A 15,269-nucleotide genomic window follows, 5' to 3' on the forward strand; every position below is an offset into this window, starting at 1 on the left:
ATTTGGCTGGAGATACTTATGAAAGAATCATTTTTTTTCTTTTTAACTGATTATGAAAACTTAACTGGAAAAAATTAAATCTTTTACAGTCTAATTCTTGATTTTTCGTCATCACAATATTCTTTTAAATCCACGTTATCTCCAAATGTGATTTATTAAAAAATGACAGAAGAACAGGGACGATGCTGCTCTGGGACATGGGGGCCACTGGTCCCTGGCAGGGCTTCGGCCCCGCCTCTTTCTGCTTTGGGAACTTGGCAGGAGTTGGAATACATGACGGCGCGGCCCTGAGGGGCATTAGTGTGATAAACAGATTAGGTTTTGCTCACAGCTCATGTGTACCAGTCCAGACCTGACGGCAGTGATGCTCCGTTTATTTTGTCTTATTACCATTTGTTCAGATCAGCAAAATGAAAGGCTTTAATGGAAAACACTTTTTTTGTGAAATTACAGCGCAAGCAGTTTTCATGAAAGCAGCAACAATGTTTTTTTTTCTTTTTTTTACCCATTTACACAACAAATAACACCCTCGACTCAGCTTCCGTTCATCCATTTTTCTTTTGCTTAAAGAGAAGTTGGGCCGATGCAGTAGAAATGGAATCTATTTTCTCCGCAGAGCAGATCACGCTGGGCGCGAGTCGGGATCAAAACTCGCTGTCCTGAATGGGTGTCTTGATCCCCCACGGATCTCCTCCGCCTCTCAAAAGTGATGATGAATTCTAACACTGTCAACCAGGAGTGTCTGCTTCTTCACGCCGCCTAGATAAAGAAGAAAGCACATCGTATGACGGGGGCTGCTCCAGACGGGTGGTGCTTAAATCTGACGAGGATTAGACAGCTTTAAGACCCGTCAATTTAAATAGCCTTGGAAATATTTTAAAATGTTTCCTGCAGTTGGACATGAAACCAAAAGCTCTTTTCATGCATGTGCAACAGCTTTTCACAGCCTTGAGAGTTCTTTATGCAGCACAAGGATGTTTCGTGACGAGAATTCTTCAACAGCAGATGCTTCAAACATCCGTCTATGAAGTAATAAGAGGGAAGCGCTGCCTCTGTTTATCCATTGTTTCTATTCTTTCGCTTCTAAATAGTAGACAGAAATCACCGTCTACGGTGGCTCTGAAGGGAAAATCACATCAACAAATCAAATATATTTGAGATCACAATTAAAAAAGCAAAACAAATAAAGAAACATCCAATTTTAGAAATCAATGCAAAATTCCAAAAAAAGAAACAAAAAATAAAAAGGAAACGCTTTGTGAAAAAATAGTATCTAGATATATAGCATTACCTGCGATGCTATCTAATGTGAATGCTGTAAATATGGCTGCTGAAGATGTTAGAGCTGATAGCTGAAAATGCTGAAACTGATAGCTTGCTAAATTAGCCTAAGAAACTGGAAAAATGTCAAAGCAGCTAGCATGTTGCTAAAATATTAGCTAAGCTTCAAAATAGCATAATAAAACCTCAGTAAAAGCCAAAATTGCCCAAAAACCAAACTTTTTTGTTAAAGTATTAGCCAAACTCCAAAATAATCCAAAAAACTTCAGCAAACGCTAATATAGCCAAAAAAGTTAGCATGTAGCTAAAAATTAAGTAAACTCCAAAAGAACGTAAGAACATTGGAAAATGCCAAAATAACCAAAAAAGCTAGCATAACATCAAATTAGCAAAATAGATAATGAGAACCCCATTAGATGTTGGCATGTTAATAAAATATTAGCTAAATCGCAAATTGGCCTAAATAACTGGAAAATGTAGCCAAAACAGCTAGCATGTAGCTAACATATTAGCTAAGTGTCGAATTTTCCAAAACACCTAGCATGCAGTGAAAATATTAGCTAAACTCTAAAATGGTCTAAAAAACCTCAGTAAATGCCAAAATAGCCACAAAAAATCTAGCATGTGGCTAAATCATTAGCTAAACTCCAAAATAGCTTAAAACATGATAAATGCCAAATTAGCTGAAAGAGCTAGCAAAATGCTAATATGACAGCAAAATACCAAAATAGCTCAAAAAAACCACATTACATGCTAAAACAGCTAGCATGTTATAAAATAGTAGCTAAGTGTCGAATTTGCCAAAACACCTAGCATGTAGCGAAAAATTTTAGCTAAACTCTAAGATAGTCTAAAAAACTCAGTAAATGCCAAAATAGCCACAAAAAAGCTAGCATGTGGCTAAATCATTAGCTAAACTCCAAAATAGCTTAAAACTCAAGTAAATGCCAAATTAGCTGAAAGGGCTAGCAAAATGCTATTATCACAGCAAAATGCCAAAACAGCTCAAAAAACCACATTACATGCTAAAACAGCTAGCATGTTAAGAAGTATTAGCTTAGTGCCAAATTAGCCTAAACAACTGAAAACATGTCTAATTTAGCCAAACCAGATTTTATAAAGATAAAATATTAGCTAAGCTACAAATTAGCCTAAAAATTGGAAAAATGTCTACTTTAGCCAAAAAAGCTAGTATAAAGCTACAATGTTAGCTAAGTGCTAAAATAGCCTAAACAACAAAAAATGTCAAATTTAGCCAAAACAGCTAGCTAGCATTTAGCTAAAACATTAGTTAAATGCCAAATTTGCCTAAACTGAATAATAAGTCTAATTTAGCCAAAACAGCTAACATGCAGCTAAGACATTAGCTAAGTGTCAATTTAGCTAAAACAGCTAGCATGTAACTAAAATATTAGCTAAGCTCCAAAATAGCCTAAATAACCTCAATAAAGGCCAACATAAAACAATGCTATAAGAATAGCTAAATGCTAAAATAGGAAAAAAGCTAGTAGAAGCCAAAATGGCTTAAAAGCTAGCATGTTGCTTATTTATTAGCTAAATCCCAAAATCAAAATTAAAAAGGTAAATTAAAATGAAATGTTAAAATTAAAAAACACAAAAGGTTAAAACTAAAGTTATTTGGCATAAAAACTTCTTTCAACAGAAGATATTTCTTTAAGCTTCTGGCCACGCCCACTGCAAAACATCCTTCTGCTTTCCTGCTTCTTCGGAACTCAAACGTCATTATGCAACCATGATAAAAACGTTTGGGGACCCCTGGGATAGACCGTAACAATAATACAGAATATTCAGGAACCGACTGTGTAATGTTCGAGGTTGCTGCTAATACAGTTGCTTAATTTGTGGATTTATTAGAAATATAAAAATATAAACTGGAAAATTTTTGAAAATAAAAATCGGACTCTCACTTTAGCCTTGTACAGATCAGTCCGTTAAACTTTTGACCGTCATTTTTCCGATCTGTGGCCTGAAGAAGGTTGGAAATCACTGATCAAAATGACCAAAACCTCTGACATTTTTCTGATTTTCCTGAACTACAGGAGGTTTTCCAACAGAAAGTTTCCATCTCGTAAACGTGCTTAAATACTCGACTATGAGGAGCTAGTCAGCGCCATGCAAATGATGTCAGTTCTGCCTCATTACCCACACTGGGGGGGTTGGAGGCAGGGAGCTCCGTACCTTAGGCCTCACGATTCAAACCCCCTTTCTCCACATTCAATTAGATGAATGTTGTTTATGGGCAGTTCTGGCCCATTGGAATGCCATTAACGCTCCCTCTGTCAAATCCGGCATTAGCTGCCCTTCAGTGAAGTTCCAAATGTCACGGAGCTTACGACTTCAGAGATGATTAACGGATGTTTGGAGATGTTGGAGACACAGTTCAGTCGCTGCAGTTTTGTTGCAGAACCGTCTGTAACCAGATCGGCGGCTCTCACCTCGTCTCAGTTGTCAATGTCCGACACGTGGTTCTCTATCTGCAAGAGACAAAGGCGGGAAGTCAAACATTTGAAAGGTCACTCTGGATTTATGACCAATGAGAAGAAGCTTTAGTCCATTACAATAAAGGGTGATAAACATGACCTTCTAAAAACAAACGTTTTCTGGGAAATAACAGTGAGAACAAAGATTTGGCTAAACAGAACCAAGGCGAGGGCGTGGCGGTACGGATCAAGTAAAGTGTACTAATGCTAGGAATTAAAATGTACAAATATACATATTTGTTAAAGTAAAGTGGTGTCAAAATCTGGGAGTCTTTCAGACTAAATTATATCCATAAATATGAACATACATTACCTTTGGCACAAACGTATCATTTATGAAATATGAATTATTTTTGTGAACTCATTTTCCACCAGGAAATAGTCTGCTCCCTTTCTGCATCCACCTTCCCGATATCACCCATCTGCTTGAACGATCCACCAAACGTTCGTGCAGATTCCTCACCAGAATGTTCTTTACCGTATGCCACCGCCCGATGTCTCCAAGCTAAATGAATGAGCCGGGGAGATCGTGAAGCTAGCTGATCTCTGCTGGCTTCGCTTCGTGTTTGTATTAGCCTGGCACTTCCTGGAAGGGGCTGTTCTCAATTTTCATGGTATAGGGCCTATACTACTATAGTATTATGGGCCCTTTGAAGTGAAATGCATAGGGAAATATTTTATGAAACTAAGTATTTTTGGCACACCGACAGACGAAAATCTCCTTTTCTGGTGGATTTATCAGAAGTGTAGCAGAGCAAGGAGACTTTAAATCAGCTTTTTTAAACCACAGGTCTTTCTGAGCTCCTGAGCCAACATGATCTGAATATTAACTGATACGTCCTCTATGAGAAAGGCTACAAGAACATGTTCAAAAACACGTTTTTCATTGGAGTGGGTCTTTAAACGTTGCATATGTTTACTGGGGTTAGTGGTTTGTTGTGTATCTCAGGTTTGACTTGCACATTTTTTGCAACTTGAAGATATTAATCTTTACGCTATTTGAAAAAATGAAAGAATTTCTATAAATTGTTTCAGAATAACATTCATTTTGTCAAATTACTAGGGCTGGGTATCGGTTATGATTTCCAGAATCGATTCGATATTTTAAATTCTTTTGATTCTTCGATTCAATTCAATTTTAAGTTTACACATTTATACATATTTGTTTAGAAATACATGAAAAAATCTACTATTTAATTTGAATATATTTATATTAATCTTATCCAGTTCACATATTGTAAAATGTATTTGTAAATAATGAGATTGTTGATATCATCCAGTGTTACATGGATTCTCTAAAGGAGAAGTTCTAACTAAAATGTTCAGATCATTAACATTGGAAACATTGTTCTGCTTCTCCTGGAGGACGTTTCAGTTTGGACACTAGGTGTACACCTTACTCCAGAAGAAGACAACAGTATGAGGGAAAAAACGCCACAAATGGTTACATTAAAAATGATTTCCTTAAAAGAGTTTGGAAAATGAATGTCTGTAAGTAAATAAAGATGTTCATTTAGTCACAAATGTATGTTTTTGGTCAACCGAACGTTAGCATAAGCCGTCCTATGAGGAATTCTATTGAACATTAGCATCAAGCTAGCGGACTTTAGCTTTATGTGCTAAATCGATTTATATCTTTTGTGAGTCGATTATTGATCTATTAAGTTTATATCAATTCAAATCGTTTAATTGATTTTTTTTAACTTTGCCCTAAAAATTAACGTCCCTTAAGACTAAAAGTACAATCTTCCAGACCAATTTTTTACATTTTTTGACACCACATTATACTGTTCCGTTGATTTTATCTGAAAAAACAAAAAAAAGTTTTCATTTCATTCCAAGAACTTGAGCTTCTATCCTCCCCTATATTCCTCCTTCCCTCAGTGACCTTGCTTCTAACACAGTTCCATATGTTCTGGCCTCTTCTCCAGATATCTGTAGGTATGTGAGAGTCCGCGGTGGACCCGGGCATCAAAGCCAGAATCAACAGGGAGGCGCTGTCAGTCCAGCCGCCTCCAACGATCGCTGGTGTGAAGCTCGGCTCCCTCAGATCTGCGGCGATGCATAATTCTGGAATATTAGCTTTTATTGGGCGCAGACTCTCGGATCATTTGAGATCTCCCGGAGTCCGCCGTGTCCACGTGCGCGCTCACCAGATGGTGGCTGCCTTCCTCGTCGTAGTCGTCCTCGCCTCCATCGGTCATTTCTCCCGCCTCCACGTCCAGCGCCCCCTCCCCGGCCTCCTCCCCGGAGTTCTCCGCCGTTTCTGATACGGACTCCTCGTGGAGGGAGTCGCAGTTGTCCTCGTATTTCCTCTGAGCCTCTAAGAACACAGAAGAACATGAGAGCAGAAGATCAGGGGGGAGTTCATCAGAATCTCCACCTTCAGCTGTGCAGAAATATCATCACTTCTATGGAGTGAGAATAGTCTCAACCAATTTGTACGAGTGTAATTCTTGATTTGGAACTCATACAAAACATGTTGTACATAAGCATAAAAAAATTACTAAATACAAAAAAAAGTGAATTTACATTCACACAACTTTATTAATTACAACGTAAACTAACTACACACACAGATCTTTAAAAATTACACATGAATCGCCTGATAGACACACAAATTAAGCAAAAATCTGATGTAAAACTCTTTTAACGTCTCCAAGATTCCTCCATAAGTGATGCGTTTAAATGCTGCTAGAATGCTGGGTCATCAGAGTTTTCTAATCAGCAGCTTTAAACTTAGATCGTGAATATTATCTGGTGAAATTGTGACATTCTTCCACTTTCTAAAATTATTATGCCCCAATAAAAAGTCTAAAAATGTGTTTTTTAAAGCACTGAACAATAAAGTTTCTGTATTCTCATCGCTCCCTCAAGGTTGGGCTTCCCCACAGTGAAACTCTTCTGCAAGCAGGCGGCGCAAGGTCCTCCTTGAATCCATAACAAAGATTCCAAAAATGGAATCCAGTGCCTCCCTGATTGACACACAGCATTAAAGGGGTTAAACCACCAAATGCATCTGTGTCTGCAGCTCGCCCCTCCCCCAGGGGGTGGGTCAAATGCGGAGAACAAATCTCACAAACTTAGGTGTGTGACAACTGATGCAACTTCAACAAATGTTTCAGAATTTAACTGTAAGATTTAGAAAAAAAAGGTGATTTTTAGAACTTTTTCTCCATATTTCAAATTTCCATTAATTTCATTACATTTTGTCATAAGAAATACTTTTAAATGAGCTCCAAACTGATTATGCAACATCTTCTCCATGCAGAGCATGAGCCTAATGTGAAATTCTAATGAAACACTCGATGTCCATTCTCATTTATCCTTTTATTTAGAAATCTTTTTAAATTCATGCAAATGCTTCTCTGACCCGGTCGATGGTGCATTCGATGACCTTGAGTTACAGCTCGTTTGTCAGCAGCTGTTCAGCATATGCTCCAGAAAAATGGATTTGATTGAATAAAAAAGGATAATAGTAATAATATTTTTTTTTAATCTCCTTTTGAGCACAGATGCTTTGAGACATGCTTTACCAAAAGGATGCTCAGCTGTGCCACTTTAAATATGATTTTTGACATTTTCACTTTGGACCGGCCCACAGCGGCGAGCCGTGCACCACAGGACGGCGAGCAGCCTCCGTCTCCCCGCTGACACGGAGACATTAGTGTTCCCGTCTGCATTGTTTTAACCGCTCGCATTTGTTGATGTACCCGGTGAGATTTTTCTCTGCTCCAGCTGCAGCAGCACGCTCTCTATTACTGAGGTTTTTCCATTAGTAGTTATAATAAACCCATTATTTCCATTCTCTTATTTTGGAGTCTGCAGACCAAACAGTCGCACCGTTGGAGCTTCTATGTCTCTTTATTAGCCTTTCATTTTCAGGGTTTCAGCAGGTGGAATCAAATAATCGGGTCTTTTAGATGTAAAAACTGAGTTTTCCTTCAGAAGTACGGAAAATCAGGGATCCACAGACCCTGTCTGGCAGCCGCTACGGCTTCTACTGTATTCATGAAAAGTATTGTGCTAAGAGAAGTCAGTCCTAAATATGTAATAAAGGTGTCTTTGTCACCAAAGAGACAGCTTTATGTTTGATTAATTCATTTGCTTCTGACATATAATAGAAAATCCATTCTCTACTGTGTTATAGAAACACAAAACCTTCTGGGTTTGGCTTCAGCCGAGTGCTGCTGTCAGCTTTAGTGTCCAACATCCATACAGATCTTCAGACAGTCAGTCAGCGTCCTGCTGAGACCTGTCTTGATTGGTAGATGTAAGCCCCGCCCCCTCCATAACACTCCCACCTCCTCTGACTCGTCTGAGCTTCTCACCAGATTCAGCTCTCTGCTGCTTCTCGATCTTCTCCAGTCGTCCCAGCAAGGAGTCGATCTTCATCTTGATCTGAGTGAGCTCTCTCTTGATGGTCTGCAGTTGGTCCGTCTTCACTGTTGAAGCACAAACGCAAAACGTCATTGTTTGATGGCGCTCACATGGACAGTTTTCAGACCCCATCTCCAGCAAATTCCCTACTGGACGCTTGTCCAAAAATGTAGTGGGAGGAGCTACCAAAGGCATTGCCTATAAATTGGAAGACATGGATGATGTTGAGATGTCAGGAAACTAAATCACTTTCCAACCAAAAAGTCAAGTTTTTCTTCTTTTATGTCTTGTTTTTGGCAAAAAATACAAAGTTGGGAACAATTTGGGAACAGAGGAGCTCTCAATCTTGAAAGAGCTCCACTTTTATAGGTGGTTGGCTCCGCCCCCTTCACCTAATCAACCCAATTACTAATCAAAATCAACGCATATTCTGAAAAACAGCAATTCACACATATCTTGTAACAAATCCAACAAAAATATATCTCCAAACAATTTCTAAACAAAATACAAAAAAGACCCCGGTAAGACCCAGACCATCTTCCCTTAATAATAAAATACCACAAACCAAGTTGACCACAGAAACATTTCAGATATTTTTCTGTTACTCTTCTGTCACTTTGGGTTCTTACGGATTAAAACAGGCCTGTCAAAAACAAAACAAGAGAACTGGACCTCCTGGATTCAGGAAGTAAACAAAAACACTGGAAACAACAAACTGACCACAAAAACAAACAAAGTGAACAGACGTCACCAACAAATCCACTCTAAGTCCTCACACAGTGACAGATGTGTGCTCCGTCACATGAAAGATCAGGTTTATTTATTCTAAATAAATAAATCACGTCTCCATGTTTGGGTTCATGAGATCATTCAGAGACTCTCCATCTACTGTAGGAGCTCATCTGAATGTTGGACGCTTTCAGCGGTACTTCCGTTTCTGTGACCCAGTTTGACGACTTGCTGTCCCGCATTATTTCAAGGAGGAAAAAAAAGTGGAGAATTTTTTTAACTTTTTGTAACTCGATAGAAAAATGAAACACTATACAAAGTTCAGGAGCAGAATGATCAGACATTCCTCCATGTTGGTTTCAGACTCCACCCAATGATTATCAACACGTGATGGGCCAAAGCTGAGTCCTTGACTGGTTAATGTGATGTGTCTTCTTTGCTAAAATTTAGACTTATTAAACTCTCAATGTTGCACAATCACATAACTTAAGATTGAAACTGGACACCTCTGATCTGTAAATTGCATTTGGTCAAACTAACCCAATTCAGGAGGAGAACAATGCAGCCGCTTCTCTCTACGACCCACCATGGACTGGACAACCAAAAACCTGGATTCACTGTACAGGTCAAGCCCCTGGACAAGTGAGACAAAGGCTGGATCCAAACGGCTTCTCCCTACCCTCCAATCGTGGGGGTATTTGGAAGGGTAGGACTGTCCAAAATTGTTCTGTAAGGGGTAACGCGAAGGGATCTCTCTGGATTCCAGTGTGCAGCAAAGGGGTTCTGACTTTTGGATGTTAGAAACAAATAAAGTAAGTAAACGTAAAACTGTCTCTTTGGAATCTGATGCTGCCAAAACACATTTCTTTCTGCACCGAGGAAAGGATATTGCTACTCCACCCTACCCTACTCTACTGTGCTCTGCTTTACTCTTCTCTACTCTGCTTTACTCTACTCTAATCTACTCTACCCCACTCTTCTCTACCCTACTTTGCTTTGCTCTGCTTTACTCTACCCAACTCCATTCTACCCTACCCTGCTCTTCTCTAACCTACCTTACTGTACTCTACTGTACTGTACTCTACTCTACCCTACCCCACTCTTCTCCACCCTACTTTGCTTTGCTCGGCTTTACTCAACTATACCCAACTCCATTCTACCCTGCTCTACTCTAACCTACCCTACTGTACTATACCCTACTTTTCTCTACTGTACTGTACTCTACTCTACCCTACCCTACCCTACCCTGCTCTGCTCTAACCTACCCTACTGTACTCTACTGTACTGCACTCTACTCTACTCTACCCTACTCTTCTCCACCCTAATTTGCTTTGCTCTGCTTTACTCTACTATACCCAACTCCATTCTACCCTACCCTACCCTACCCTGCTCTACTCTAACCTACCTTAATGTACTGTACTGTACTGTACTCTACGCTACTCTACCCTCCTCTCTTCTATTTTTCACTTGGGTTTGTTCTGAAGCACAGATGTTTATATTTAAATGTAAGAAATGGCCTTTTCTTTAGCATGACCTTTTTATAGTTATAAAACCAATATTGTGTATTTTCCAAGCGCTATCAGCTACGCGCTAACATAGATGACCGCGACTTATGATGACATCATCAAGGGGTTTTGTTGTCCGAATTTGAAGACACTATTTTTACTTATTTCTGCGCTTGAAGGGTTAAATGTAGGGATAGGGAGATGCTGAAGGGAGAGTATTCGGGTTTGTCCTCAGGCTTTAGCAGCTGTAGCAATAGATGGATAAACACTCAGGGTCCCGCTGTGCCACAAAGATCCAGACTTTCCACAGCTTCAACAATTATCATTATCTTATCCATCAGCAAGTGTTTGTTGAAAACAACCTTCCTTGTGTAAAAATATCAATTAGAATGGTCATAAATTCCATCAGAGCAAAGGAATCTCAGCATCCTTCAGTCATTTTTCTTCCTGAGTGTTTACTGATCTTATAAGCAGATTGTTAAAATGTTGTCAGTAATTCACGGCGGAGCGTCTAATGTCTTTGTGTTCTTGAATATGCAAAGTACAGTGTAGATGTGGAACAGGAAGAGCTTTCATGGTTTCTTTGTGTTAGTTTGTTCTATGTAAATGTTTCTAAATCTCATTCATGCTTCCAGCTTGTCTGTTTTATAGTCTTTGTTTTCATGTTTCCACTTTGAGGAATTCCATGCAACATTTCTGCATTTTCACAATAGAATAAATATTCTTTAGTTCTTAGTAAAAGCTAAAATAAAGTGCAGAGATTCAAAATTCATGTATATTTTGGTGTGTTTGCACATCAGCCATCACATTTGAGGTGAAAAGGTTTTTGTGAGATAATGAGGCATTTTTCATTTTTTCTTTAAAGGTGATTTTGCTGACGAAACGTCGATGATCTCTGATTTAAAGGCTCCTGAAACCTTTGCAGATACTTTGGGGTAATACGCTGATTAGAACGTGACACCATGAGCTTCCAACATTTGAATTTTTACTATTAATTACATTTTCTGAGACAATAAGTTCAGGTTTTTAAGGCATAATTATGAAAATGACCAAAAATAAAACCTAGAAATATTAAAAAGTTATGATGATTAAGAGTGTCACTTTTTGAATTTGGCGAGATGTGCCTGTATTGATGGTGCTTTGGGATGTGGGAGGGGCTAAGCCCCATAGGATCTACAACAGGCTTTGAGACACTTCAACCATTCTAATATCCAAAAGTTTATTTCCTCCAGGAGATCCGAGGTGTTTATACTTTTTCTTTTTCAAAAATGAGCTTCTACAACTGAAAAATCTTTGAGTCTTGTAACAAACTTTAAACTACATTTTACAACTTAAACATTTTGGAGAAATTAAAACTATTGGAATCTTTGAGTTGGAAAAAAAGCATGAAAAAGAATAAAAATAAATGGATTTACTCAGGTGTATATATGAAGTTTTTTATATCAATATTTTGAGATAGATTTAAAAAGACAAGTTCCACTCCGACCATCTTTTTTCATTTTTATTTATTTTGTTTACCCTTTTTATTGTGCCGTATAGTTGCTTTTAAAAACATCACGCTATCTTATATTTATATTACATCAATATTATGCTACGGCAGCTCCTTATTGACTACCATGACATTTAATCTTTTCAATTATGATTTTGACATTTTTAGACATAAAAACGTCAAAATTTAAATGTTTTCTAGAACATAAGAGAGATAAGGAATATACCTTCCATCAAACTCATTGTGACAGATGACCTTTGACCCTACACCATCCATCACACTAATTTGACAGGTGACAGGTGGTTTTGTATACATTTTATATAAAGCCACCTGTCACTTGTCAAATGAGTTTGGTGAAAAGTATATTCATCTTTCTCTTTCACATAGTTTCTGCAGAGTGGCAGAAACATTGTTAAGAGCTCGGTGCGTATTTACGTATTTTCTACGTCACAAATACGATCCTTTTCAAACTGCATTTTTTCCATTTGCTCCTAATTCACAACAATTTCAATAAAGAAATACTCAGAAATACAAATTGTATCTTAATTTTGTTTATCTATGTCTTAATCATCAATAAAACGCCATAAAAACAATTTTTTATCAGAGTGGGTGTTGAAACTAAAAATTAAAACTTTTCCAGGGAAGAACCCTTTGGATAACTACAACGGAATATTAGGGCCACTAAAAAATAATACTCAGAAATACAATTTTGAGCTTAAATTTTCTTTATTTATGTGCTCCTTTATCAGCAAAACGCCACAAAAACATGTCAAAAACACCATTTTCATCAAAATGGGTGTTGAAACAAAGAATCAAAAATGTCCAAGGAGGATTTTTTTTTTCAGATAACAAAGTGAGATTTAAACATGGCTGATTATTTTAGTAAAAAAATGTCCCTAAATTTTCTCTATAAATTACACTTTAAGGTGCAGGATTTCCTAATTATAAGTGAAATTCTCCATATGATGAATTAAGGTTTAAACTTCTGACGTTTCTAACCCAAAAGCAGGTTTATAAAGGTCAGAGGAGATGATTTTAGCTCCTCCCACTTGTCCGATCAGCAGCACGATCTGTTTACCGCCTCGTGAATAATTGCCGCTCAACAAAACGCATCTGGCTAATGAAGCGTAGCCGCTTCACGTCAAAGCTACAGTCCTAACCTTGATCTGTCACCAGCTCATAATAGCAGAAATTAAAAGTAGTTATCCGGGCGGCTGAAATGTGGGCGTGCTCCTCTGCAGCTTCAACCCAGATTAGAGACTTTACACCACAAAGTAACGAGATAATCTCATTTCTTCACGGAGTGAAGTGTCATCTGTAGAGGTAGGGGGAGGACGCACACGCCAGAAGTTGAGTGGAAAACAGAAAATTCTCTCTGACACCTATCAGGTTGAGTCTGCGCTGACGTGAAGGAGGAGAGGCGCACATCTCGGTTTCGCTCTTTAGGTATATTTCATATTTTACTTGCATAAACATCCAAACCATGAATAAAACATAACCTTTTACATTAGAGAAGTTGTCAGCGTGTGATTAAAATAAAAAAAGAGGAATCTGATATATTAGCTTGAAGTGGATTCCCCTGGAGGACGTCCTCATCTTTCACCAGAATTCCTGCTGAAAAACAGCGACACTGTACCGCGCTTTCCACGGCTTCTCTGTAGCACAACAGGATGATTAATGCAGGAGAGAAAAGCAGCAAATAATGCTCCGCTGATGGAAAAACGTGTTCGGAAACCTCAACAGCGAGTCTCATGTTCTGTAAAGCTGCTAGGGAAATCCTATCTTTGCGTCTCCATCACCAGCATCCATGAAGCCCTTCTCCACATCGGAGTCCTGCCTTATCGGAGCGCGCTCCGGGCAGCTCACCCGTCCTTCTCGGACGATAAGACAGAGCAGGGAAGCACTTTTTAATTTATCTGGACCTCCAGGCCTTTTTTTTCCTTTTGTGCTATCAACCACGTAATCGAAAAATATACACAAGCTTATCTATCTCCAGATACCCGGGGTTCAAAGAAAGAAGGGCTGCAGTCCTCTTGTCGTTGAATAGGGATTAGAAAAGATTTAAAGAATGAGTAATAGATCTAATTTTAGAGCCTGGAGATGAACTGGGGATTTTTTTTCTTTTATCTTGGGAGCAAAAAGGAGGATCTGTGGTTCACTGCACTGAGGATTTTCAATTGGACAGAGGGCTTTAAGGGGTGCAGATGTTAATATTAATCCTTAAAACACATTTTTGGACTCAAGGGGACGTTTCTCTCAAGTGAATATTTTTATTAAATGTTTCTTGGGCGAAAAAAATGTTTTATGTTGAAAAAGCAACACAATTTTTTCAGAATTGTGGACAATCGGTACTTAAGTTTCCTCTATTATTTGAACTTGTGATAGTTTTGGTCATTCCTGGTATGATATCATACTCTCTGATCATCTTTTAAATGATTTAGAAAGCGTTTCTAGTGCTGTTTTCAGACAAAGTCAAAGGACATAGTTTCTGAAAAGCGGCTGTAGTTCATTAGACTTTTGCTCTGTTGAGTTTTCTATGATATTTTACAAACAACATTTTTTCATCTTTTTCCTGTTTCCACAACGTTGCTGAGAGCTCTCTGTTTACACGACCTCCTGCTAGCTTACAGCCCCTCAAACCTCCAAACTAATTTTACTGGTGCAACAAAAATGGCGAGTGATATCAGAGCTATCCAGCCAAAAAGTTTTGATCCAGATGCCAGCTCAGATGAGATGTCGTTATCCTGTCGCTATGTTGTGATAACAATAGAACATCTGTTATAGCAAGATAACAACAGCTCAGATGAGATGTTGTTATCTTGTCGTTATCTTTTGATAACAACTGACCACCTGTTTTAACAAGATAACGACAGCTCAGATGAGAAGTCATTAACCTGTCGTTATTATCCTGTCGTTAAACACATGTTATTACAGGTGTTCTATCGTTATTACAAGATAACGACAGGATAATGACACCTCAGACGAGTTGTTATTATTCCGTCATTATCTTGTGATAACAACATCTGCTAGCTCGTTATCACAAAAAAATGTATTTTTTGCGATAACAAGCTAACGAAGAAAATTTGTAGTGTCCATCTCTCCCTTTTTTGCATGGAGATGTAGGCCAAATCCGAATTCTTCTCCCTTCCTCTTCATTTGAAGCGACAGTTTAAGTGCCAGTCGTGTCCGGGAAATGTTTTTTGTTTTTTAAATCTGACCCTCCATTCGGGGAAATATAAAGTCCTCCCCCGCGAGGCTCAACCGCATTGCGCTGAGAAGTGCTTTTCTTCACGTGGGTGTATGAGGGGCCGTCCAAGACATTATTTATTCTGAACCATTCACATTCATACATTCTTGCTCTCACATTCATATATACTGTCTTTC

The 15,269-nt window shown here is 38.4% G+C and overlaps 1 protein-coding gene across 4 annotated transcripts in view; it reads right to left on the reverse strand.

Annotated features, from left to right (window-relative positions):
* Positions 1-495: 495 nt before the first annotated feature.
* Positions 496-15,269, reverse strand: part of LOC112151416 (RNA-binding Raly-like protein) — a 161,394-nt gene continuing 146,620 nt past the window's right edge. For all 4 annotated transcript variants that reach the window (XM_024280360.2, XM_024280358.2, XM_024280361.2 and 1 more), the window contains 4 exons: positions 8,114-8,227; positions 5,936-6,105; positions 3,738-3,776; positions 496-759 (listed from right to left, as the gene is read on the reverse strand). In XM_024280360.2, the coding sequence (XP_024136128.1) occupies positions 3,744-3,776; positions 5,936-6,105; positions 8,114-8,227 (317 nt within the window). In that variant the 3' untranslated portion in view covers positions 496-759; positions 3,738-3,743. The remainder of the gene's footprint in view (positions 760-3,737; positions 3,777-5,935; positions 6,106-8,113; positions 8,228-15,269) is intronic.

The sequence above is a fragment of the Oryzias melastigma genome, linkage group LG20 (genome assembly GCF_002922805.2).
Source record: "Oryzias melastigma strain HK-1 linkage group LG20, ASM292280v2, whole genome shotgun sequence".
NCBI lineage: Eukaryota > Metazoa > Chordata > Actinopteri > Beloniformes > Adrianichthyidae > Oryzias > Oryzias melastigma.